Source organism: Odocoileus virginianus, chromosome 8, assembly GCF_023699985.2.
Source record: "Odocoileus virginianus isolate 20LAN1187 ecotype Illinois chromosome 8, Ovbor_1.2, whole genome shotgun sequence".
Classification (NCBI taxonomy): Eukaryota; Metazoa; Chordata; class Mammalia; order Artiodactyla; family Cervidae; genus Odocoileus; species Odocoileus virginianus.
The window spans coordinates 23,290,189-23,317,246 of NC_069681.1; the positions used below are offsets into that span (position 1 = coordinate 23,290,189).

A 27,058-nucleotide genomic window follows, 5' to 3' on the forward strand; every position below is an offset into this window, starting at 1 on the left:
CTGCTACCTGATATCTTGAAGGCACGGCTGTGTGGCTCAGAGTAGAGGGAGAAGAGGTGAGGGTGGTTTCCCGCACGGCTTCGCTTCGACCACCCCTAGCCAGACCCTCCTTTTGGTTTTCTTGACCTTGACGTTTTTTGGCGAATCGGCTTTTACGGAAGTTACGAGTGTTTGTTTGGAAACAGTTTGATAGTTCAAGCGTGCGTGCTTATTTATGTAGAATCAGTCTTTTCGCGACCCGTTCGACTATAACCCACCACCCTCTTCTGTCCCTGGAATTCTCCAGGCAAGAATACTGGAGTGGGAGGATCTTCCCAAACCAGGAGTGGAACCTATGTCTCCTGTGTCTTCTGCATTGAAGGCGGATTCTTTATCGCTGAACCACCAGGGAAGCCACCATTCAAGAGTTTCAGAGAAAACCGACCTTATAGCAAAGAATCAAGTGTTGAGCGTGGAGCATTATTCCAACGTTTCAGCGTCCTTTCCCCCTCCTCCTTAGGCTGAGCCCTGGGCTTGCCTTCTTCCAGGTAAAAGCCTCCTGCTCGAGCACCGAAAATTTAAAACTTCTTTGCGCTCGTTATCCACATCAGGTTACATTACGCAGCTGCCAAGAGTGGGCTCCAAAGACACAACTTTCGTTGTAGACTGTGTCGTGGCTCAAAACCTCCACTTCACCTCCTTCCTAGAAAGGGTTGCCGATAAAACGCAGGGCATCCGATTCAATTTGAATGTCAGGTGAACAAAGAGTACACGCAAAATAGTTCATGTTATTAGTTGTTACCGAGAGCTGGGGGAGAACTGGGAAAGTTTTAGAAATAGACAGTAGTGATGGTTACAGGAAGCTGTGAATGCAATCAATGTCACTGTAGTAGACACACAAACTGGTTAAAATGGGAAATTTTATCAGTTTTTCAAAATTAATATAACAAAAAGCTCTTAAATGGGTGAACTTTATGAGTGTGTGTTATATTTTAATAATGCTGTTAAAAACCGATCCGTTGCTATCTGAAATTCAATTTAAGTGGACATCCGTTTATTTCTCCTTGCTGATTCTGACAACTCTGCTACGTTAGAACAGAGCCGCTCTCACACATAGTCATGCGGTGGCGCTGTGGGCAGCGAGGGCCCCCGGGCGTGACCGGGTCTGGCCGCGAGGCGGCGCTGTGGGCGGCGGGCGCCCGGCTGGCGTGGCCTCTCTGCGGGCAGGAGGCGGGGCTGCGCGGCCGCACTTCCGCGTGTGTGTAGGCGCGGGATAGGGCGGCTGGCGGCCCGGCATGGAGGATGGTTCCGCTCTTGCTGCAGCTAGCGGTGCTCGGCGGGGCGCTGGCCGCCGCAGCCCTGATTCTGGTGAGGAGAGGGGTTGGGGACAGACGCGGGCCTGGGCTCACTGCGCTCCTGGAGGCGCGGCCCCCCCAGGCATTCTCTCCTCGGAGCTGTCCGCTCTTTGACGTGTCCTTGCACTACGCTTCCCAAGCCTAGACCCCAGAATTTCACACCGCCTTTCCTTCCGTTCTTTGTTTTTATTTTGGAGCTTCTTCTTTCTGCGTGCCCAGAACCTAGCACTTGGGTTCACTGGGACATGCCCACCCCGTCTTCTCTTAGTCCCCTGGTTCCCGGACCTTCTGCCCATCTGCCCTCTCAGCCCTGACCTCTCCAAGATTCCCTCCCGGGTCTGCAGTTCTGGCCCTACCCGGGGAGGTCCTCAGCCCCCTCCAGAAAGTGTGTGCTTTCTAGACACTCTCTTTCCTGGTATAGTTAAGCAGATGGAAAGTGGTGACAGCACTGACCAAAGCCAGCTAGTAGCAGAGTAGATAAGTCAGCGGATCAGGAAGACCAAGCTGGTCAAGGCCTGGTGTTACCGTATGGTTGGGGGTCGTTATGTCCCAGAATTCAGCCCCCTAAGTTTACTGCATCTGCACGAAACAGTACAGTGGTATTCAAACTCAGATTTCCTTTGCCACTGCTGTGGAAACACAGAGACATTTTAACACTTCCTGATCCGTAAGTAGTAGAAAATTTGCCAAGTGAACTTTCTCCCATATAATTTGGGATGGGCCCGCCATCTAGTTAGCAAAGAGAGAGATTGCCGCTTCCTTGACGTTGAGGTTAGCAGCCTAGGTAGCATTGCCAGGGAGGCCACTGGGCCAGCTTCTCAGAATTTACAGCTTAGAGGTAGTTTACATAGAGAACAAGCAATGTATCCTGACATGTTTAGTGTTTGTGTATGCCTGAAATAAGAGGTCTGTTTTTCCCTAAGTAGTATATGGAGGTTTGTTTCTTTTTTTCTGGTTTTTGGTGGGGCAGAATTTGACAGAATACTACGTTGAATCTGTCTTGCGTTGACTCTGTTAAATGTGCACCTTATGAGGTTGTACTAGAAGTATTTGATCACAGTAGCTCAAAGTGGTTATAAGAGCTTCCACTTATTGAATACTTCCAATATGTTGGATATTGTATTCAGCTTTCAACCGGGATTATCTGTTTTGAGCTTTGAAACAGCAACTGACAGAAATGTTATCATTAGTTTCCCTTGACTGGTGAGGAAGCTGATGTTGGAAAGATGGACTCATGGAGGCAAATGTCACCCAACTAGTGGAACTTCATTGTTTTAGATGCCAGAGCAGGAAATCATTACAGAACACATCAGTCTTGTTTCATATATATCTCCCCACTGTCTCTTTACCCGCTTCCTTTCTGAATTAATTTTGAAGCAAATCTAAGACATAACATTTTATCTGTAAATGTTAAGCATTTTTCTCCGAAGTTAGGACCGCCTTCTAAAAACATAGTCACAATAAGGTTATCGCAGTTTTAAGTTTAACATTGTTAAGTGATTTAAAATACACTGTTGCTCAAATGCCTCGTGTCTGTATTAGTATAACTGGTTTGTTTCATTCAGTATCCACACACACTTAGCACTAGATCAGTTTGTCTCAAGTCTCTTAAACAATTTCTCCTCTTTTTTTTTTTCTTGTCTTTCATAAAGAGTACATTTGTTCTGTAGAATTTCTCACAATCTGGATTTTACTAACTGCATCCCTTAGGTAACTTTTAACATTTTGCTCTGTCCCCTGAATTTCCTGTGAACTGCTGGTTACAGCTGCAATTTGATGAAATACATATTTGAGTTTTAATCAAGTGAAGTGTGTGAATGGTGCTGATTACTCCTTTTGTGTTGTATCAGGAAGCTTGTGATGTCTGATTTTCTTTGGTGTCTAGTGGGATTCACAGCTTCAGGAGTGACCAGCTTGACCCACCAATCATAAAGTTTGTCATTAACCTAATGATTTTAGCAGCCATTGGTGATCACTGCCTAAATCCACTGTTTCACTGGGGGTTGCAGAGTGGAATATTCTAATTGTATCGTTCCTTCATGTGTTACCTAGAATTTTGTAATGAAAAAACTTTATCCTCAGCTATTCAGTTACTCTGAAATACCTTTCATATTTTAAAAGGTAAAGATAAAAGGGAAGTTTTCAAAATAATGAGATGGTTCCCTGGCTTCTTACAAAGGCGATTGATTAATTTTTTATTTTCAGTATCATTAGGAACCCATGATATAAAGTTTTTCCTGTGTTTTGATACACTGCACTAGTTATTCTTTTTGAAGCTTCAATTCTTCCCTGTCAAGTTGGCTACCTTGTCATTATGTTTGTAGCTTCCTAGCCTGACTGCTACTCCACTTGAATCAGCCATTCCTCCTCGGAGCACTGGTTATGAAATTGAATTTAATAACCACAATCTGGATGCTTGGAGTACAGAGCAGGAACTCTTTAACCACTAGGGGGCACACTGCCTTCATACTCATGCTAATCAGAAGCTCATTCAATTTCAGTATGTTTCCAGTGGGATCTCACAAATGGTCACTGAATTACAAATGAATTGCATTCCAAAAGTTGGTAGGTTGATTGTTTGAAAGCAGAAAGTATATCAGTAGAAACAGTGCTACAAATGATGGTTATTTCCAAAGCCAGCTCCCTAGTGAATCTGGAAGAGGACTATATAATGTTAGCAGTTCATAGTGCCTACAGGCTCCAAATTTGATACTTGACTCCAAAAAATTCTGTGTTCTGAACTGAAATCTGGGATGAGTATATATTCTTCAGCTTTTTTGTCCTATCCTGGGGCCGGCAAATGCTTTCCGTGCAACTTGGATCAGCCTGGTCCTGAGGGAGAGGCCTGGCCTCGCCCACAGGCTCTCCCTGCAATGTGCCCTTTGTCACAGGCTCTGGGGGAAGTGGGGCAAGGGGCTGGGGCTTCAGGGCATCTCGGGGTAGGTGGCACTTCCGGAGTGACTGTTCCTTCTTAGACCTGAGGTGACAGAGGCCTGGGGCATGACAGGACACAGAGAGCCTCCTGGGGCATTAGTACCTTAGTAAGGGAAAAAAGGACAATAAGAATCAGTTTACAAGAAGAGGTGAATGGTTGGAGTTTTGAAGTCACCTCCAGACCATTGTTAATGGACTAAAAACAGTAAATATTTCATCTCATGAGGGAAGCATCATGTAAATGATGTATTCTAATATAAGTGTTAGTCACTCAGTCATGTCCAACTCTTTGCGACCCCATGGACTGTAGCCCACCAGGCTTCTCTGTCTGTGGAATTCTCCAGGCAGGAATACTGGAGTGGGTAGCCATTCCCTCCTCCAGGGGATCTTCCTGACCCAGGGATCAAACTCAGGTCTCGTGCATTGCAGGCAGATTCTTTACCATCCAAGCCACCAGGGAAGCCCCTATTCTAACATAACACATGTTTTAAAAGGTCACCACAATATAATCTCTAATTAACATATCTGCTTTTAGATTTCCTTTGTTGCATTTATAACTGCTACAGAGATGCCACACCTTCATCGACATGAAGAAGAGAAGTTCTTCTTAAATGCTAGGGGCCAGAGGGAAGCCTTACCCAGCATTCAGGACTCACCTACCAAACAGCTTTCTGTGGTCGTGCCTTCATACAATGAAGAAAAACGGTGTAAGCCCTTCTTGATTCTTCTGGTAAGGGGTAGTTTGGGAAGAAAAGGAAATTGAAAGTTTGGACTTGGCCAGAGCCTTGATACTTGTGGGCTGTAGAGAGTGTGCACAGTTGGTAGTTGTGGATTAGACGAGAAAGGATGAGTGCGGATTAGACGAGAAAGGAGCATCCAGTCTGATGCTGAAGTGTTGAAGTGATGAGTGAGAGGGGAGCAGAAGACAGACGTTCCAGATAGAAATAGCCTCTGGGGGGACAGCCCGGGAGGGCTTAGTTAGTCAGGCTTCTTTGATACATAAACTGTGTGCTGGGACAAAGTGATTTTCAAAAGCAATTTATATATGTGTGTGTGTGTGTATATATATATATATATTTTTTTTTTTCCTTTAAGTGCCTGTAATGATGGATGAAGCTCTGGGTTATCTGGAGGACAGACAGGTATCATGTTTTCTCTGACGTCTAATTAATACTAGAACGGGTCACCAAGCTGTGGACCCCAGGCTGGATCCGTGATGAGAGGCGGTGCTGGCCGTTCTTGAGCTGTCACGGCCCTGACCTCCGTGCTCAGCCTGTTGCCTTGGCCTTTTTACACATTATACACTTTATACAGTTACATTCTGTAAGTGTGCTTTGTACACTTAAACTTGTATTCATATTAACGTTAAAAAAAACACTAGTTTTTTTAGCTTCTTTACAACGTGATTAGAATTCTTGATGTTGGCCATGCCGAATGGTGGTATCTTATTTTTGCTTTTTGCAGAAACAAGATCCTGCCTTCACTTATGAGGTGATAGTAGTTGACGATGGCAGCAAAGACCAGACTTCAAAGGTAAGTCTGCTGAGGAGCCAGCAGAGAGAAAGAGGTTGAAGACTCAGAGGAGGACAAGTCCGGTGGGATTCTCTGCTGAGAGTGAGGAATTCGAGGAGAAGATTTGGGGGAAATGCTGTGGGATACAGACAGCTTCTCTGGGGAGTAAGGTTGGCTGCTGACAAGTAAATAGGTCTTTAAGTAGTTCTGGGAACCCAGTCACAAATGTGTCACAGTCAAGGAGCACGTGGCTTTTATTTTTATTTTCTCTAGAAGCTCTATAGCTTAGGCAGAGGAGTCAAGAAAAAAAGAGGCAGCCACTGCCTGTTCTGCTGTCTCCTCTGCAGGAGAGAGAGCTGTGACCTCAGCAGTCAGGCTCGGATCTCGGCCCCAGGAATTCAGCAGCTTCTCTAGGCCACCAGAAGCTGCGTGGGCGCCACTGGTCACAAAGAGACAGCAACTAGAGTAGCAAGTGTTTAAGCCAAAATCAGAAACCCAGTTTCTGTAACTGTCTTGGAATTCAAATTTGTTTTAATTCTGACTTTTATGTAATTTGACAGGTAGCTTTTAAATACTGCCAGAAATATGGAAGCGACAAAGTACGAGTGATAACGCTAGTGAAGAACCGTGGAAAGGGTGGAGCAATTAGGATGGTAATAACCTAATTTCAACATTTTTATCTGAAATATGAAGGTATTTTGAATAGCCTCTTTTGTCGATTACAGCACATGTATATTCTGCAATGGGCTTGTTAAATAACAGCCTTTCAAATAAGGCTGATAAATTGCTTTTAATAATAACTTCTTACGTATATGTATATATAATGTGATCATAATAAAAATAAAATATCATGTCATAGCTATGATGTGCTGGGTGATTCGGAAAGAAGTATTCATCTTGATCTAGCAGTGAGGTGGAGGCCCTCGGTGGTAGAATCGGGAGGGTCGCCCACATTCAAGAAACCCCCTTATCATGTATCACTGAGTTACTCCTTTATTATTATTTTTTAATCTTAAGCTTATAGCTATAGATTTTGTACCTTGTAATGTTTCTCTTTTCGAAAACTTAGTATGTGATGTTCAGATGTTAAATACAACTTTGTTATTTCTTCTTTTTCACCCATATTCTAATGAATATGATAAAAAGACATCACATTTACTAATAAGTGGCTTAATCGTATAGAATAGATGGTCAGATTTCTGTCTAGATTTGTATGTGCTGTGCTGTGCTTAGTCACTCAGTCATGTCCCAACTCTGCAACCCCATGGACTGTAGCCCGCCAGCCTCCTCTGTCCATGAGATTCTCCAGGCAAGAATACTGGAGTGGGTTGCTGTGCCCTCCTCCAGGGGATCGTCCCAACCCAGGGATCAAACTGGGATCTCCTGCATTGCAGGCGATTCTTCACCAGTTGAGCTACCGAGGAAGCCCCCTAGATTTGTATATGTGTATTTTATCTATAGTCACACTGTTAAGTGACAGTGTATTCCCACTGAAGAAACAATGTATTCACTCAAATGCATGGTGAAATTAAGAGCTGATGCACAGTTTCTGTGTGAAATATGCACTGGTAAGGCCATATTCTGCCCAAATATTGATCAATTTAAAATTTAGTGGCATAAGTTTGCTAAGCGTCAGATGCCTAAAATAATATTTGAATATATCCACACTCCCTAAATTTTAGTGGCATTCTACATTTCTTTACTCAACAGTTAATTTTAAATATTTTAGATCTCATCGTAAAAAATACCAAAGCTCTGTCATGTTATGATGCATTTCACTACAAAGCTGTATTACATTTGTTCAATCTCTCCATAAATATCTTCTCCATATATTCCTCTAAGGAGCCCCTAGTCCCTGTTAAGTGCCATTGTACTTAAATAATACAGATATAATATTTATAGTAGGTATTTTACATTTTTATTGTTACTAATGCAGCATATCTTTATCTAAATCTATTTTCTCATCTCGATATTTTCCAAGGTATTAGTAGTATGACCTCACAAAGTTTTTAAAATAATGAAGTAGACACTGGATACTTCTGGAATGATCTTATCAATTGTTTTCAGGGAATTTTGGCCTCCTTCTGCCATGTCATACCTAATATTTCTTTCTTGGATATTTTAAGTAAAGCAGAACAAATTGCTATGTCACTGAATTTAACTTTGATTTTAAGCAACTTTCTTTTAATTGAAATTTTGACATACAGGGTGTATTCAGTTCTCGAGGGAAAAAGATCCTTATGGCAGATGCTGACGGAGCCACAAAGTTTCCAGATATTGAGAAATTAGAAAAAGGACTGAATGATCTACAGCCTTGGCCAGTGAGTATAAGAGTATAGTTTAAATGATATTCAGTAAAGAGCAGAGGGGGCCTAAAGTAAAATCAAAATGGTGTTTTTAAGTTAAACAGTTGGGGAATTTTTTTTTTTTTTGTATGAAATTCCTATATGCAGTCCCACAAAAGAGTTAATTACTAACATTCACTGATTTTCTGAGATTCACTTCACAATTTCTTGTTTAATATTCTGTCCATCTCTCTCAATTTTAAATTGCTTTACTCCCACCAGAGTTTTAATATTTATCATGCATATTCAGCTAAATCTTTTATGTAAAAGCACAGACTGACACTTCTGGGTGGAGATGTGAAATGGAACTGGACCACAGAATCTTGTTTTTACGAAACAAAACACAAGCAACAACCACTTGAAAAAGATTACGTGTCTGTTTGTGCCACAACTTCAGAAAGCAGAGGTTGACTTTTCACTCTGCATGATGCATCTGAGCTCCATCCCAGTTGCTGTGTATGTCAATGATTTATGCCTTTTAACTGCTAAGTGGTATTCCATTGTGTGGGTGTACCACAGCTTGTTTATCCATTCAGCTGTTGGAGGACATTTGGGCAGCTTTCCAGCATTTGGCAATTATGAATAAAGGCAGTATCAACATTTGTTTTAAAAGAAAAAAAAAAGTAAAGGTTGAGGAAGGAAAGAAAATCCTGGTGCCATTTCTAGCCTTTAAAAGCTATTTAGAGAAAGAAGATAACTTGACCATATTCTGAACTTTTTACCAAATACTTCTGATCTAGAAAGATTCAGACTTTGAGGATGAGTTAGTGCCTATGGACAGCATTCACTGACACACAGTATCCCAGGATTTAGCAGAAGTCTCTAGGGCTCCCCATTGTCGGGTTTTCAAACTGGGTGTGGATCCATTCTTCAGAGCCGTGCACCCTTATACGGGAATGACAAAAATCTCACAACAGCAAGGAACCCAGGTAACCCAACGAAGCTGCATAGAACTTTATCAGTTTTCCATGTGTCTGCTCGACTTTGGCCTGTCAGTAGTTATTTCGGTTTTTAAATAGCAGATTTCTTTTTCTTATCATCCTGGTCATTTTCTACCAAAGTTGGTGAGGATCCAGTCACAACATGACTCCATTACCTCATAGATACTGCCATTGAACCTTGACTCCCATCCTTATACTGGTACAGGTGTTACCTCTGTTTCTGTATTTCTTTTGCTTTGTTAGGAAATGGAAGTGTGGCTCTGAAATTATTACATACCAGCATGTTCAATTTCAGTTTCTCAGGATACAGACTCTTGTTCTGTCTTTAATGTAATTGGTACTCCCTTTTCAATTCATTTGAGCCACAAAGCCCATAAGCATGCCTCACATGTATCTCCTTAAACCCTCTAATGAAGACTGACTAGAATAGTTCTGAAAATAATGAAGCAGGAACATGAATTTCAAAGTAGTGGAGTTCTCTAATGAATACACAACTGACTCACTAGATGGCAGAAGTTAACTTAAATGTCTTTTACAGCATTGGTGTGACAGGATCACCAGCATGTTGTTCTTCAGTGGCTTCCACTGTTCTCTTTCTTCTTGGCTGGTTTTATTTTTAATTGCAACAATAAGAAATCTGCTGCTCCAGCTGACCCTTGAACAACAAACGGGGTGTAGGAGTGCCTACACCCCACCTCCCTCCACCTGCCCGGGTCAGCCCTGGGTTGTTCAAGGGCCAGCTGTACTTCTTTCTTGTGTCTCCTCTTAGAGTAGCCAGGTCACGTATCCTAGTCTAATTATTCTTACCTGGTGAACTTTAAAAAGTTTCCTGCAGTCCCTTCTCTGAAGGTGATTATCCTTTCAAGGTTGTGAACTAAATGTGTATAATTCAAGTAGAGCTTTATATGACAAACACATGAAATAGGGATCTATAGTTCCAAGTATTTTATCTTTTTTTTTTTTAATGTAAAGCTTTTCTCCCAACTTTTCAGTTTCCTAACCTGTAGTATCCTACCTCAATAAAAATGTTTGATTTTATAAAATAATTTTTTGAGCAAAGTACATGATGATCACTTGTTTAGTAGTTTAACTATTCGAAATAGAATCAACTGGGACTAGCATGCAGGGAGTGATTTCTTAAGCCAGTTTTTTGGGTTTTTTCCCCCTAGACTGGGGTAAATAGTCCTTGAAAAAGGAGAGCAAAAGTGAAAAAACACACAAGGAAATAATACAAAATGTTAGCAGTGGCTGCTTTTAGGTGGCAAGATTATGCATGAGTTTTTATAATAACTTTTTTCCCGTTTGTATGTAAATTTACATACTTAACCAATTTCTTTACAATGAACACTTTTTTAAAATTTATTCTGATTAATGGTTCAAAGTTCAAATAGCATAAGAAGGTATGCAGTGAACCTAGCTCTGCATTTCTCAGTCACCCAGTCACTCTCAGAAGTTAGTGTTATCTATTTCTGCATATCCACCTAGAAGATGCATGTTATATTCTTTATTTTTTAAATACACACTATGCATTGTTCCTGTTGTTTGCATTTCACAGCATATCTGGGAGATTGAGCCTTCTGTGTACATCAGAATCCTTCCTTATTTCACAGGTCCATAGCCAGTCCCTTTGGATGGACATACAGGTTGCTTCTTCAAACAGTACTGAAGTGATCAATCTTATATAGATGTCATTTTACACATATGCAAGTTTATTATGGGAAGAATACCTAGCTGTAAAACTGCTGGGTCATATTGTGTATATATTTGTAATTGGGATAACAGTTTTCAAACTGCTGTCTATATAGAATGTGTGTGTACAATATGGTAAAAAAATTAATAGATTTTATTTACATTGCTCTTGGTATAAGCATGATTGAGGTAGGAATCTCTTCAGTGATTTAAAAGGTATTTCCACTTCCTATTTTTGTGAACTTGTGTTTATAACCTTCATCTCTTTCCAAATCAGTTGTTGAGTACTTTTCTTAATAATTTGTAGGAGCACTTATAATACATTTTGGAAATTAGCCTTTTGTCTGTAATATAAATTATTGCTGTATTTTGCCCCAATTTATTTGTCTTTTAATTTTTAATGTGGTTGGATTTTTCTTGTTTTGCCATACAACGGTTTTTAAAATTTTCTTGTCAAGTTGATGAATTTTTCTGGGGTTTGTATATTTGTGCCTTTCTTGGGATCACTTAAAATATTATTTCTGATAACTTCATTCTTAAATCTTCAGTGTTATCTGGAGTACGTTCTAGTCAGTAACTGGTTCAGATCCAATTTAATTTGGCTTCTAAATGGCTACCAAGGTGCCCCACAGCATCTTTTTCCCACAGATTTAAACATGTTTGTCTTTACCATACTCTTAAGTACGCATGCGTTTTGTGTGTGTGTTTCTGGCCTTTCCCTTCTGATCCGTAGGTTCATCTGTTTACATTCTGCTACCTTAGTTTCTTGGGCTTCCCTGGTAGCTCAGCTGATAAAGAATCAGCTTGCAATGCAGGGGACCCTGGTTGATTCCTGGGTCAGGATGTTCCCCTGGAGAAGGGAGAAGCTACCCACTCCAGTATTCTTGGGCTTCCTGGTGGCTCAGACGGTAAAGAATCTGCCTGCAATGCAGGGAAACCTGGGTTCAATCCCTGGGTTGGGAAGATCCCCTGGAGGAGGGCATGGCAACCCACTCCAGTGCTCTTGCCTGGAGAATCCCATGGATGGAGGAGCCTGGCGGGCTCCAGTCCATGGGGTCGCAGAGTCGGACACGACTAAGCGACTAAGCACAGCATAGCGCCTTAGTTTCTCCAGCTTCCCTGGTGACCCAGTGGTAAAGAATTCCCCTGCAGTGCATAAGACATGGGTTCAATCCCTGGGTTGGGAAGATCCCCTGGAGGAGGGAATGGCAGCCCACTCCAGTATTCTTCCTGGGAAATCCCAGGGACAGAGGGGCCTGGGGGACTACAGTCCATGGAGTTGCAGAGAGTCAGACACACTTAGCGACTAAACAACAACTTTAGTTTTAATTACTTTTAGCTTTATGATGTAACTTTAAATCATCTGGCACTAGTCCTTTCTCTTAGAATATTCTTGGCTCTTCTTGGTTTTTTATTTTTCAATATTAACTTCCAAATTAGCTTATCTAAATCAGTGAAAAAATATTTTTATGTTTCTATTGTTATGGCTTTAAATTTAAAGGTTAGCTTAGGGAGTTGCCTTTTTAATGCTGTAATCACATCCTCTCATCCATGGTCATGGTCTTGCCTCTGTGATTGGATATTTTTCTTTCCTTTGGTTGCATTTGTATGTTTCCTTTATCTAGATCTTGCTACATTTCTTGTAAAGATTATAAATTTTTCCTTTTTATTCATATTATTAATATTGTTTTTGCTTCCATTATGATTATCTGATCATTGTATCTACATATAAGATTAAAATATTATATATATATTCATTTTGTGCCCACTCATCTTTTACATTCTCTTATTTGTAATCAGTTTTCAGTTGATATTCTTGGGTTTTCCATAATGCAGTGATTACATATAAAATCACATTATCTACAGATAACCCTTTTCTTTCTAATACTACTAATTTTTCTTATATTGACAAAGTATTTTCAGTTAGAAAAATCACTTAAATATATGAATTCTGAAATAATCCATGCCTCTTATTTTTAGCAGGGAAAACTGTCATCTCAGTACATACAATTAGACTTCTTTAAGATTCTGAACTCCTCAGTAAACCTTTAAAGATATTTAACATTACTTTAGAAAAAAATAGTTTCTAAAAAAATAAGATATTTACATTGAAAGCAAAGATTTTATTAGTGATACTTATTTCATTGCTTCTTTCTTCAGGATCAAATGGCTATCGCTTGTGGATCTCGAGCTCATTTGGAAAAAGAATCAATTGCTCAGGTGAGGCTTTCATCAATCATGCATCTTTTTTTTTCTTTCTTACATATACATTAGCATGAAATAAGCTTAATCTCAAAGAAGTTCCTTTCAAAAGAAAGTATTAGCACATACAGGAATTGATTTTTTTTTAATTTTCTTTTTCACGAGTATAAAGGGAGAGTGTAGACTTCACTTTGATTTAGGATGCAAGCAGTTCTTTTCTGAAGACACAAAGAGCGTCCCCATTCAGTTATCGTATGAGGCAAATTTCCCCAAATGATATGTATTTGAACCAATCAACTTGCCTTTAGTTTTTCTCATGTCAGCACACTGAAATACTATATTTTAAATTTTATTCAAAGTTTAAATTTTTAAAAACTATTTCCCTTAGAAAAGCAACATAACTTCACATGAGTAAAGTTGTGCTGCCCTTTTCAGAATATTAAAAAAATCAGTGAAGACATTTACTTCTTCAGGTGGTAATTTACAGATTAGGCTAAGAAGCTGGAGTGACTTCAAGGAAAAAATATAATGGAATCTTTCTATGCAGTGTTTTTTATTTTAATTCTTTTTCATGTAAAAATGTAGACCTAATGTATCAGACTCAGTAATTGTCCATTATATTCTTCTATGTTCATCTGCTAGAGTGGTCACGTAGAGTGAGCATAAAGCTATAGTTTTCAGAGGAAGGTCAAAATCATCTGGGGCTTTTTTTCTTTGTGTTTTTCTTTAATGCACATTCCTAGGCCAGTCTCAGACGCTAAATCAGATTCTAGCCATGGGACCAGGAGTCTGCACTTTTAAGTTTCCCAGGTCACCTTATGCAACCAGAATTTGAGAACCAATGGAATATAAGATTGACCCTTTCCCTCGGTGCTTCTGAAATAGGACATGAAAAAAATTCTAATTTTTCCCCCAAGATATACTGATAGCAGAACCATTAAATCCCTTAAGGATTTTGCTCAAATGTGAAAATTTGAACTCTCCTTTTTTTTTTTTTTAAGAATAAATTATTATATCATCTTCAGCATCTAGTCTAAATGTAACTCTGTAACCCTATGAACTCTTACTGGTATTTGGAAAAGGTTAATCTATTAACCATAGAGAATATCAAACTCCTAGAAGTTTAGTGCTGAAAGAGTTTAGAGGCTAGCTAGTCCAACTTCATCACTTCACTGATACACAAGAGATAAGGAAAGGAAAAGTGTATGTGCAAGGTGTTCAGAACATGATTTATAATTGTGAAATACTAGAAACTATAAGGTACTGTATCCCAACGCTAGAAAATGTACGTATTTCCCCTGGATGAATGGCATACAGCAATAAAATACATGATAGTGGGCTTCCCTTGTGGCTCAGCTGGTAAAGAATTCGTCTGTAATGCGGGAGACCTGAGTCCAACCCCTGGGTTGGGAAGATCCCCTGGAGAAAGGATAGGCTACCCCCTCCAGTATTCTGACCTGGAGAATTCCATGGACTGTGTAGTCCACAGGGTCACAAAGAGTCAGACATGACTAAGCGACTAACTTCACTTCACGGTGGAGACTGTATAATAATGTAGGGAAATACTAAAATGTTAGGTTGCATGGAAAACAGTATAATACTATAAATGCAGTATACTTGTTTGTGTTAAAAAATCTATTCAAACAAAAACACATAATGAAAACAGACATTAATTTAAGGGTTTTGTGAGTAAATTTTTTCCCTTTTTAAAAAAATATATAAATGGGGAAAAAATTATAATAAACTTGGAAAGGAAAAAGATTGGAGAAATAGGAAGCAGTTGAAGTAATCTAGAAAAGAAATGATTGGGACCTGTTATTGTTGTTGGCAATAGAAGGGAATTGTGGTTTTTGATTTTGTTTTTAACGATGTAAATTCTTTTCACTTAGAACTTCCATTAGTTGAAAACTCTTTGAATTTTTTCAAAATAGTATTTAGAATGAGACTGTGCTATGGTCTGGACCTTCTTTTACTGAGTGCTGCTTTTAACCAGTCATCAAGGGATCTCCCCCTAGGATCTCTTTTCTTTTGTCATCTGTCCAGCCATTCCTCCATCTCTAAAACTTAGTGACTGACATAATGCTTCAGGGCTCTATAGAATTGGCAGCTGCTCCAGAAAGAAAGGGTAAACTGATCAGCAGTTGTTCACTGGAGCCGCTATGTATAACTCCTGCTGAGTAGGCTTGTTGTTCAAGTCTAGTTGATTCTCATAGAACTAGGTCTGTCTTAGAGAAGGTCGTCTCCAAGGCGCAACATGTCTATTTGGCCACGTGTCCAAGAAACTGCGGCATGGCCATCCACTTCTTGGCCACTGGGGTTCTTTTAATGTGCTACAGGCGATGCAGATCCTCCATGGTGATCGATCTGTGGACAGTGAGAAAATTACAGGAGTATTAATTAACACAGTAAACAGCAACTTTGGTAACTAAACTATGCAGTTTTCAGACTTACCTTACCTAAACATCCTTATACATATTCTCAGTTAATCCTACTGTCTGTCCTGTTGCCCTCTTAGACATGCATGATACAGCACCAGTGGGGTCATTTAAGCCTCCTTAAATGTGTTCATATGCCCATATGTTCTGCGTAACAGTTAAAACAGTTGTGTTTATATTGTCTGGGTATTCTCAAATTTATCATTTTTAAAGGATTCAAAATAGAATCCATTACTGTTTGTTTGATCTCTTTAGATTATATTTTTGAAGAGTCTTTGCTTAAATCTTGAGACCTCTTTAACTTCTCTTTTTAAGATAATAAAATTACCAGTCAGCTTTAAATTTCACCTGAATTCCTTGTTTATGTTTCATAAATATTAGAAATTATTGTTAATGTTAAAATAGTAAATATTTTAAAATATCTACTTCAGAAGTTCATATAATGCTGTCCTATGACTTTGTTACCTTCATTTAACTAAATAGGTCTGTGTTTTTAGATGTCTTCTAAACTTTAAGATACTTTTTAAAGTTTTAAAAATTAAAGATCCTGTTGTTTATATTGTTATGCTTTTCAATATGTTAGAAACCAAATAAGTTAAAATCCTCATGTGAACTCCACATGTTTGTGGTTTTTGTTTTGTTTTTTTTTAAGATAGCCATTATCCTAAAACAAACAAAAATCTTCTATTAACATCCAAGCAAAAAGCAGTCATGAACATTTTTATTTGGTTGCTAGTAAGCTCATCTCAATCACATTAAAAATCATTTGAGGACTAGTTTATAGGTATTGTTTTTCTACCTTTTAATTTTTATTTTTCTATCTTTCGATTTCTATTTGTTCCTTTCCTAAGCATAAATGGTCTTTTGGAGGTTTAATCAGTCAACCAGTATTTATTGGAAATATTTTAAATGGAAGGCACTGAGCAAGCTGTTGTGAGATTCCCAGAGTATTTTAAGATGAGGTTTCTGCCCTATCTGCTTAGCGAGGTAAGACATACTTACATCAAAACATAACTAATGATTCTAGGTGATCAGTCAGAAGTGCTAGAGCTTTCCAAAGACTTTGTTTTAGTACCATCTAGACAAGTTTGATATTGTATCCTTCCTTCCCTTCTTGTCCTGTTTAATACACAAGTGAAATTCAGTCAGGAGGTTAAAGTGAGCTTTCAAACCTTCTTCCCTTACTAAAAGCATTTATTAAATGTCTTTTACTTCCTGTACCAAACACCAGGCTAAAGACTTTAATATTGTACCATTTAATCTTTACCTTTGTGAGGCAGGCATTTCCATTCTAGATGAGGGAAGTGGGATTTAGAGAGTGGAAGTAACCTGCTCAAGGTCAGCCTAATTATTAATGGAGCCAGGATTCAAATACAGGCTGCTCAGTGCAGTGGCTTTTCTCTTATGTCATCTTATATGACTGTTGAGTCATGATTTTGTTCCTTGGTGATAGAAAAAGTCATGTGAATGAAGAATGATCCCAAAGATTACAGTAATGAAAAAGAAAAGCCGAAAGGAGGAAAGGACCTTGATTTACTAGGACAAGATATTGTTTTGCATAGACTTTTATGGGGTTTCTTACGTGCATATGTAATGTATCATTCCATGGGTCTATTACCATAATTATAGAAAATTTTAAGAGCTATTATCTTTTTTTAATCCTAAATATGAAAGTCTTGACTGCCATGGTAATTACTGATCTGTTTTTCTTATGCTTTTAAGTTTTCATTGTTTTACGAATAAAATATGTGTTGTGTTACTACTAATAGTAAAATTAATGACTGCTAAAAATAGGGAATACTTAGATAAAAGACTACTTAAATTTAATTTCCAAAATATTAAATAACTTAGCCTGCTAAAATATATTTTATCAGAAATATCTGTCATACTTAATTAGGGAGACTGGGTTTTTGTTTCAAACTCCTTGATGGTCTGTGGCTTCTTTGACACTCTAGCTGACCCCTGCTATTGTATTCTCATTAGCCAGGTATCAAACTTCAGGTAGAAATCATGTTTCATTTTTCCAAGATTTTCTGGTAACTCACCTTTTTTGAAACCAAAATATGTTTGGGGCACAGAGGCACAAAAGACGGGGTAGAGGAGATGTTCCTCTTGCTCATAGCAGCCCCCCAACTGCTGTGCAGGTTTCTGGCAACTGAAGCCCCAGCTCTCACAGTCACTGTGATTCTTCTTGTCTGAATAAACCTCCAGGAAGGGAGTAACTACTTCTCTAGCTCCTGCCCAGCTCCAAGCAGTAGGCATCCGCAGTGTCTAGAACGGAATAGGGCAGCTAGTGGGATGGTGGTGTTCACGTGTGAGATCTACCCAGTCAGTTAAATATTAAATTGCGGTTCTCTGCAGCCAGATTGTTTTCCATGTCTCCTTTATAGATAAATGGAAAAGTCATTTATATTTTGTCTTTGTTGCAGCGTTCTTACTTCCGTACTCTTCTCATGTATGGGTTCCACTTTCTGGTGTGGTTCCTTTGTGTCAAAGGAATCAGGGACACACAGTGTGGGTTCAAATTATTAACTCGAGAAGCAGCGTCACGGACGTTTTCATCTCTCCACATTGAACGATGGTAGGTTCCTAACCGGCGTGTGTCTGGTATGTCTTCCTATGCAGCAGTTACTCCAGGTAATGGGAAGCAGCCCTGTATTCTCATAATGAATCTCCAGGTTTAAACAAAATTCATACTTATATCTGTAAACTTAATCTGTGCCTAGACTGGTTTGGTTCTTATTTTTAACATCTCAAACCAAATATAGGGTATGAAGTTATATATTCACCTTAATTATCAATCAAGAGGCCTGAAAACATCCTGTTTCCTTAAGCTTCCTTTTTTCCTTTGAAGAAAAATTCAGAAATATCAAAGCAGAAAAGAGTATCCAGTTTCTCTTTTTTCTTTTACAGGAGTGAGTTCCCTCTCCTGCCTAAGGCCAATTCTTGGATCTCTGCATCCCCTTCCACCTTCTAAGAACCCAATCCTGTTCACTTACTTTCTCTCTTGTGTGTTTAGCCTTTTCTCACAACCGTGTTTTTCTCATCAGTTTTTTCAAGTTTAAATTTCCCTCGCCATTAAAAAAACATGGTCTCCATTGATACCAGCCACCAGCACCCCTCCAGCCCTAGCCCTCTTTCCTTCCACAGCCAACTTCTTCCTGGAAAAATGGTCTGTATTCATTGTCTCCATCTTCCTACTTGCCACTCCTCACCCGTCCTCCCATCTAAACATCTCGTTACCCTCCTATTAAATCCAGTTGTCTTGTTTAATATGACTACTTACCATCTTGATGAATCCATCAGCAACATTTAATACTTCAGAGCACTCTATCTTAAAATATACTGTTATCTCAGTCTCTCTTCATTCCAGACCTTGCTTTAGCTCTCAGCGTGTTTAGGGACTAACAGTGTGACACAGAAGCCTGAAACCTGGAGTCATTCTTACCGTCCCTTCATTTCTCTTCATCTTCACCACCATCAGTTTGATCATTTTAATTCTGAAACTCCAGTTTCAGAATTAAAAACTCCACAGGACATCACTTCCTGTGCTGTAGCCAGGGGGATCTCTTCAAAAATTAGAAATGATCAGACACACCTCTTTGCTACCCATTGCCTTTGAGTGTCTTCCCTGGGCCTTGAGAGTGATAATGATACCAGCATCAATATTGGTTTTATGATTTTGCCCACCTGAGTCTCCACCTGCAGTTTCTTCCCTTCTCATCGCCCACTGCCTCTCCATCAGCATCCACTTATCCTTCAGATCTTCCTTAGGACAGCCTGCCCTCACTCTCTGTAGTAGACCAGATGCCCCTACTGTATGCTGTTGGAGCACCATAAACCTTTCTTGTAGCACCTGTCACATCTGTAGTGTTTTATTTGTGTAATGTTTCTTTTTCTCTATTAAAACAAACTCCACAAGAGCAGAAAATCCTAATCAGTTGCACACTTTAAAAACAAAAAGTAAATGGATTTGCGATGATTAAATGTCATAACATTTATGACAATATAAAATATTAACATATGGTATAGTTCACTGTCTAAGAGAGTACCTGACCCATCATATCTACTCAGTAAATACTGTTGAAAGAATCAATACTCAGTGCTAGTTCTGGATTCTGTGTGAATTCTGTTTGTGGCAGGAGTCTGCATAATTATTCCGGTAGATATTCATTCATGTAGTCTGTGTAACTTTCATGCATGTATTTGCAAATATTTGTTAACCCCTAGAAATAGATGTCATCTAATCTTCCCAAATAACTTTATAAAGAAACTGGAGTTTCAGAATTAAAATGATCATCATGTTTTTAAATCCGTTTCCCCTAGGTTAAAATTTTTTTTAAGTACTTATATTTGGTCTTTAAATTTAAATGCATGTTTCTCTTATGTTGTTGGAGAAGAAAATATACTGATAGTTAATGGACTCCAAAATCTTAAGAAGCCACTCCAGAAATACACCTCTGCAGTAGGTATTTTTCATTCAGTGGTTGTGTCCAAATCTAAGGTCAAAGAGCTAGGTTCTTTGTAGTTTGAAAGGAAGGATTTAAAAATGGAGAACAGTAGGGTTTTAGGCTTGACTTTAAAATCATGAAACTTCCTCATCAGGATTGTTCTAAGGCAGCACTGTCCAACAGAAATAGAATAGGAGACACGAATGCAAGCCATTTGTGTGATTTTAAACTTTCTAGTAGCCACATTAAAAAGTAGAAAGATGAAATTTAATACTATCTTTAACACAGTATTAAGCATAGTCATTTTGGCATGCATTCAGTATGAAAAAGATACTGAACTATTTTACATTCTTTTCTTTGTACTATGTCTTGAGAGTATAGTACCTATCGGTTCAGACCAGCCACATGTCAGTGCCCAGTAACCAGCCACATGTGGGGCGTGGCTGCCCTCTTGGCCAGCACCATTCCCAGGTTTTATGTGTTTTTTTAAGGTAAAGAATGTGTTTTGGCTTTTTTTCTTCTGTAAATCTTAAGTTCATATGCACGCCTTTCTGATTACTTATTTGAGATTTGATTGACTTAAAATTTTAACCTCTGACATCTCTCTTTAGGATCCAATAATGTTTCTTTGGTGCCCATAAAGGAGAACCATCAAATAGGCATGTATCAGCCTGATAAGCAGTAAAATCTCACTGTTTTTATTTAAACATCTCTGTTCCTACACTTCAGTCAAGAAACACTATAGAGCTGATGTGGGTTTTCTCTTGTGCAGTGTAAGTTTTATTGTGCATCTACTCATTTCCATGTAGGTGTCACCTTAGACAGTTTTCTTAAGAGGACTTATTCTAAAGATTCACTGAAATTTTTCTCGTAACTTTCAGGAAATCCAAGTCAAGTAGAGTTTCTAGGTGTTAGAAAACATCATGGTATAATACACACTGTATTGCCCAAGTTGAAAAACTACAGCCATCTCTTTGATTTAGAATTGCTTGATATGAGTAACGTTAAATATAAATCTATATAGTCTCCATCCTGTGAACTCTACCTCACCTAAAGTCTTCCCATTTAATGTTAAGGTATAATTTGACCCTGTTTGTGAGTAATTTTTAAAATGGGTTCTTTGAAAGATACCTTCTTCTAGTAAATAATATTTTTTTCTTTTTAATCGGTGTTATTCATGTTTATAATTTAACATCATTCCATCGGGTTTATAAGAAGAAGACCGTTGTCCTTCACCCCATCTCCTTTTACTCCCCACCCCCGACGTGGCACCCCCACCCGCCCCCCGATTTCTGCTCCCTTACTGAAGCCACCGTCATCTCTTCACTGCTTGCTTGTGGCAGTTGCTCCACACTCAGAACAAAGTGTCTGTATAGCTGTGTCTGTTTTTCAGTTTTAGATATTACTTTCCAAAGTAGGAAATGCATGTTTAAGTATTCTCTTAAACTCCTGTTTATCCTCCACACTCACGTGCCTACTGCAGTTTTAAAATAATTTTGCTCAGCTCAGCGTTGATCATTTTAGCTGGGTAAGGAGATTTGATCTGTAGCATGCAATGAGATTATAGACCCATATAATTGTAGTACTTTTTGTTTTTCCTAAAGGTAATAACTGCCTGGAGCTTTTTGTTGGCATTTCTTGCCTGTGGATTTCACACTTCCTCATGCTCACTCTGATAGGAGCATGAATCCCAGAGGCATCAGATTATGCCTCAGTTCCATCTTTTTCTCAGAGACATCTCGTCGGCTCTTCCTTTCGAGTTGTTTCCTGGTCTGCTGCAGCTCCTATCCTCCATCTAGTTCTCCTCGGTTTCCATCCTATTTTAGTAGAGCACATCCTCCATGAAACTTCCTGAAAATGTGAAACAGGCACTGCAAGACCCTCATGCTCTTTTACCATTTAGCTGGAGAAAGAGTTACAGGTTGGAAATCATTTTTCCTCAGGATTTGGAAAGCGTTGCTCTGTATACTTTGGCACTCAGTGTTTCTGTGGAAAAGTCCAGTTCTGTCGATAATCTAATCTTGATTCTTTTCTGTGGCATATTGTTTCCACAATTTGGAAGCCTTTTTTTCCTCCAGAGTGTTTTGAAATGTCATGATTCAGCAACTTAATATGGCTCTCTTCCATGCATTTTGTTGAGAACTCAGTAGGCCTCTAACTCTGGAAACCCATGTCCTTTGTTTCTCAGAAATGCCCTTTAATCCTTTCTTCAACAGTTTCCTCTCTCTTCTCATTTGTGAAACACATGTAGAACTTCCCTATTGATCCTCTTATTTTCTCTTCCTATTTTTCTATTGAGGTTTCCTCGATTTTACCATCTAACCTTCTTGTTGAATTTTTATCTCTGCTATCAAAACTGCAATTTCCTACAACTCTTGTATTCCAGTATTCATTTTTCTGTTTTATGTACAACTATAGTGTCTTCCACTGCGTCTCTTAATGTCTCATTTAACACTTGGAGATTTTCTTCTTTCCTTGCCTGTTGTTTTGCTGCAGTTTTTTTATGTTTATTTCTATCATTAAAGTTTACCTTCAGGTATCTTTAGTATGACCCTGTAAAGCTCATCAGCAGCTGTGTGCATGGTCAAAGAACTCTGACCGACTGGTAAATGTCACTGCAGACTCAATGAGCGGGGCCACTTTGTGTGGGTAACTGCCAGCTGTCACTATGTTGGGGGCTGGTCATTTTCACTAAAGTGAGATCCTTCAATCTCCTGCCTAGGACACATGAGCCTGGCTGCCAGCATTTACAGAACCAACTGGAAGAAAGGAGAGTCTTACACAGATTTTCAGTGAGTCCTCCAGTTTGTAGCCCACTGCACCTCCTACAGGTCCGTCGAGGCCCGATGCCTGAACCTCAGGGGCCCTGTGACCATTAGCTGCTCTGGGCTTCTCCCTCTGCCACTGTCCACTCTGCCTGGTTACCACTCGTCCAGCTACTTTCCAACATTCAGATTTTTTTTTTTTTTGCTACTCTCGTCAGGTTTTGTTCTTGTCTTACTATCCTTTCGTTGTTGTTTTAATTTTAGTCATCTTTCAGGAGGGAGCAGGAGGGTATGTGTGTATCTGCCGTTGAACAGAGTCCGCACACTCTTCATTCTCCAGAAATAGATCTGTTCATGAGGAAACAGATACACCAGGAACTAAGTCACAAAAGAAAACGTGGCAGCTTTGCCCTCTCCACTGTTAAAAAGCTCAAGAAGTCACTTAGCTGGAGAATGACCCTTCTCTTCATTATCCAGCTAGGAGGACTTGGTACTTTAATTATAAGGTTTGCTTTGGTACCAGATTGGTCTTTTATTTATAATACGGTAATGTGTTTTAATAAACATCTCACATCTAAATTGTTTAAGGGGTGAAGGCTATAATAAAAATAATAGTTTAGAAGATGAATAACCCTTTCAGTTTTTTTTAATATAAATTCAGTTATTCAGCTGCATTTTCACCCCTTTCCTTTTCATTCATCATTCTTGTGTTGTGCCTTTGATGAGTCAGTGATTCTATACTAACATCCTTGGAGAAATATTTCATAATCTTGATCAGATTATTGAATATCATTAGAACTAACTCAGAAGCCCATTAGGTAATTTTGGGGTTTTGTGTTGATAGAGTGAAGGATTAAGCACAAGGCTTAATATTCAAATTGTTTCCTACTTTCATGAATATCACAATTCTATTTAACGGAAGTTTTACATAGTCCTTTTAGAAACACAAAGAACCCTTTTGTAGATGGTTTTATCATCTTAAGTAAATATTTTATTAGGATAAGAAAAAGCATTACATGTTTAAAAAAAAAAAAGTTTTCATACTGAATTATCCAAACACTTGGGATTTAAACTAGTTGCATAATGGACATTGGTAGTATTGTAGCCAAGAAAACAGAACTCCAAATTCAGATTGCTTGGGATCAGAGAAATCAAATGGAAGTGGATTTGAGGCGTTTTGCTATCTGTGCTAATATTTTAAAACCAAGCTTGGGACGTTTGAAGTATGTTCTGTGCAGTCAAGAAAGTGGAGTGAGAAGGGGGTGTTAATGTCTCAAGAATGAAAGCGAAACAGTAAAAGACTTCAGGGCCTTTAGAGACAGGCAGAGGTACCACAGGGAGTGGTACTAATGCCAGTGAAGAAGCAACTGGGGGAGAATGCTCTAAGAATCCAGCATATCAGGATTCAATGTTCAGGGAAGCAGATTTGACCTAAACCAAAGGACTGACTGAAGAGGATCTTTAAGAAAGATCCTTCCACAGGCAGAAGGAAGGCTGAGCTGGGAACTGAAACTAGAGATGATCTCTGTATGTCTGTAGTTATACATACCCCCCAGGCCTTTCACACCAGCCGAAACTGGCTTTTCACTTTCGCCAGCTGCCACTACTGTGCCGTCCGGGACAGCATTGTGGAGGGGAAGGGGGAGGGTAGGCCACAGGGACCCTGGACCTAGAAACGAAACCTTGGTTCTTTGATGGTAGAAGAACATAACCAAGCAGCTCTAAAGCGATTGAGAACATTCTCTCCTAGTGCTTCTCAATGGTTGTTCTGTCAGCTCTCTTAATCAGTTTAAAATGCTATCAGTTCTGTATCTTGAGCTAGCTAAAGCTGGGATGTGAAAACCATCCATCTTAAAGATTTCTCTTGGATTAAATTTTCTCTTGGACACCAAGAGAACATTTTTACCTCTGCGCGTTCTGCATTGTGAGAGAGACGCCATATTTCTCACTTAAATGTTACACAGTGACACTCAGCATTTTTATTTGCCTTGAAACTCCTCCACTCCTTGACTTTTATTTGACCTTACGTTTATCTGACCTTCACTTTTACAGCATAAGCTTTTATAATCTGCCGTGTAAGCTTCTTTAAAACATGCCAAGGTAGATAGAGATTTAGTTACACTCTATTTGTCTTTTTATAATAAATAGCCATATATTTTCTATTTCAGGGCGTTTGATGTAGAACTGCTTTACATAGCACAGTTCTTTAAAATCCCAATAGCAGAAATTGCTGTCAACTGGACTGAAATTGAAGGTGAGCATATTGTTTATGTTACAGCTGATCTTAAGTAGGGGGAAGACCTCAGACCATACAGTACGTTGCCCAGTGACATCAGCTGGCTTTCCTGTCATCCCTCACCCCCTTCAGGGCCCACTCAGGTCTCCTGACTCAGAGAGGCAGTTTCATAGACAGTATTGCCTACTGACACCGCCCCCCGCCGCCACCTGCCTCCAGCTGGCTTACTGCCTTCTGGATTTTTTATTCTCTTCTTAGGGTCTTTATTAGGCCTACTGGCTTGCCTAAGAAATTCAGTAAAAACTTGTACAGTAGACAGAATCGTGATGACTTCGGGCTACAAGCAAGGTAGATAGTCTTGGAGTAAACTTTACTTTTTATAATACCTTTTTTTTTAGTATTCTATTATGTCATTGCTCAGTGAGTGTAGAATACCTACAAACCACTTTGCAAAGCTAAATGAAGAATTATAGCTGCTTTTACTCCAAATATCCATAATCCATTCACAGCTGGTTTTTAGCTAGTGTCTGTACATACATCCAAAAATGTAAAGATCTCTAAGGTTTATAATGATGTGAAATCTATCATAATTCCTGATTTCTATTCAGAAGTGCTTAAACAGCTCTCACTGTTTAGAATTCAAAATATATTCTAGTGTTCTCCTTTGCTTAGCTTAGAATGACCCCATATTAATTCACCGTGTGGGAGGAGCATTGCTGGAGGCTTGCAGTTACTTCTCCTCCAGGTGAGCATGGCGTCCTCTTGAAAAGTCAGTGTGGTGTTAAGCAACCTGGGCTCTTTAGGGCCAGAAAAAGCTTAAGAGCCAGTCGAGAAACCATACAGACTATGCACACGTCTGGGAGTCTTGCTGAGTCATACTGAGCTTACAGCGGTTTGACTCATCTCCATGGTAGCAGCACAGACTGCCGGGGACGGGAAGCAGGTGAGAGGATGCTCAGACCCGTTGTGATCGGCTCCATCGAAGTGTCTGTGTTGCTCTGCGCCCAGCATGGACTCTATGGGAAGCTGAAGTGGGGGAAAGTAAAAGTACTTTTCAGTTTAGATCACTTGCTCACTTTGCATTTCTCAGGTAGCTGAGTATTAAATCTCATTAACCGTTTCACTCAGTGAGCAGGTTTTGTGTTCATCATCCCCAGACCCTCTGCTCGAGACTCCCTGCTCGAGCAGGAGCCATCTGAAATTCTGAGTTTAGATCCTCCCAAGTTTTATTTCACATCAAGGTGTTTTGTTTTTATTGTTTTTAGAGAAACCATTCACTTTGGTTTTAAAGATGTTTAACTGTCTTGTCCACGATTTAAATAAAATTACGGTGGATGTGTTAACTAGATTGTGGTAATCATTTCACAGTGTATCCAGGTATCAGATCATCGCACTGTGTACCTTAAATACATTTGTTTTGTCAATGGGGGAGAAAAAGAGAAAGCCAGAGCATTTGGCCTTAAATCTGGAAACTGTGACTGTCCTGTGGTCCTGACCAGGTCACTTTACCACCCAGCACCCTAGTTAACTGAAACTGGAGGGGACTGCTGACTTAAAAACAATTCCAAAGGGTAAAATAAAGGAATCTAAACTTTAAAACACGCTCATGGAGTCAGCTGGGCTTGATATATTACCATTTGACAACCACTGGACAAGAAGGCGGCCTAGCTAAGATATATTTCTTTGATCTGATTTAGAATATTTAGTAGAAATAGAGTAAAATTTGGATTTCTGTCTTGGCTTTCTTATCTCAGATTAATAATCTGTATTTGTATTATATACAGAGGTTTGCCCAATTCTCTGTAGTGCATGAAACTGAAAAGCAGTGTGTACAACATGAAGACTTACCCCAAAAAACCATTTTTACATGTACAAATGGAATTATGTTTTACATACAGATAATACACATTATGGTGACTAGAAGCTCACAAAGATGGTGTAGACTGACTTCTAAAATACAGTTTTAACTATTACATTTTCCTCTGAAAATATTTTTAATTATTTTCAAATTACAGGTTCTAAACTAGTTCCCTTTTGGAGCTGGCTACAGATGGGAAAGGATCTACTTTTTATACGACTTCGATACTTGACTGGTGCATGGAGGCTGGAACAAACCAGAAAAATGAATTAGGTTATCTGTCACCTTTGATTGTATTCTTACGTATCAGTGTCACATTGTTTCATTTGAAATTAAAATTTTACAGCTGGAATAAA

General features: G+C 39.2%; 1 protein-coding gene across 3 annotated transcripts; it reads left to right on the top strand.

Moving 5' to 3' along the window:
- Window positions 1-192: 192 nt before the first annotated feature.
- ALG5 (ALG5 dolichyl-phosphate beta-glucosyltransferase) lies at window positions 193-27,058 on the top strand. 3 transcript variants are annotated; one of them, XM_020891794.2, is made up of 10 exons: window positions 193-527; window positions 4,804-4,975; window positions 5,364-5,410; window positions 5,733-5,801; window positions 6,341-6,433; window positions 7,988-8,101; window positions 12,916-12,975; window positions 17,822-17,973; window positions 24,777-24,862; window positions 26,860-27,058. In XM_020891794.2, exons 2-10 carry the CDS (start codon window positions 4,837-4,839, stop codon window positions 26,973-26,975), a joined length of 876 nt encoding a protein of 291 aa, XP_020747453.1. In that variant the 5' UTR covers window positions 193-527; window positions 4,804-4,836; the 3' UTR covers window positions 26,976-27,058. The 3 variants fall into 3 exon arrangements, with proteins under 3 accessions (XP_020747453.1, XP_070327428.1, XP_020747445.1); XM_020891786.2 differs by lacking the exon at window positions 193-527 and adding an exon at window positions 1,233-1,347; XM_070471327.1 differs by lacking the exons at window positions 193-527; window positions 24,777-24,862; window positions 26,860-27,058 and adding exons at window positions 1,228-1,347; window positions 22,566-23,004.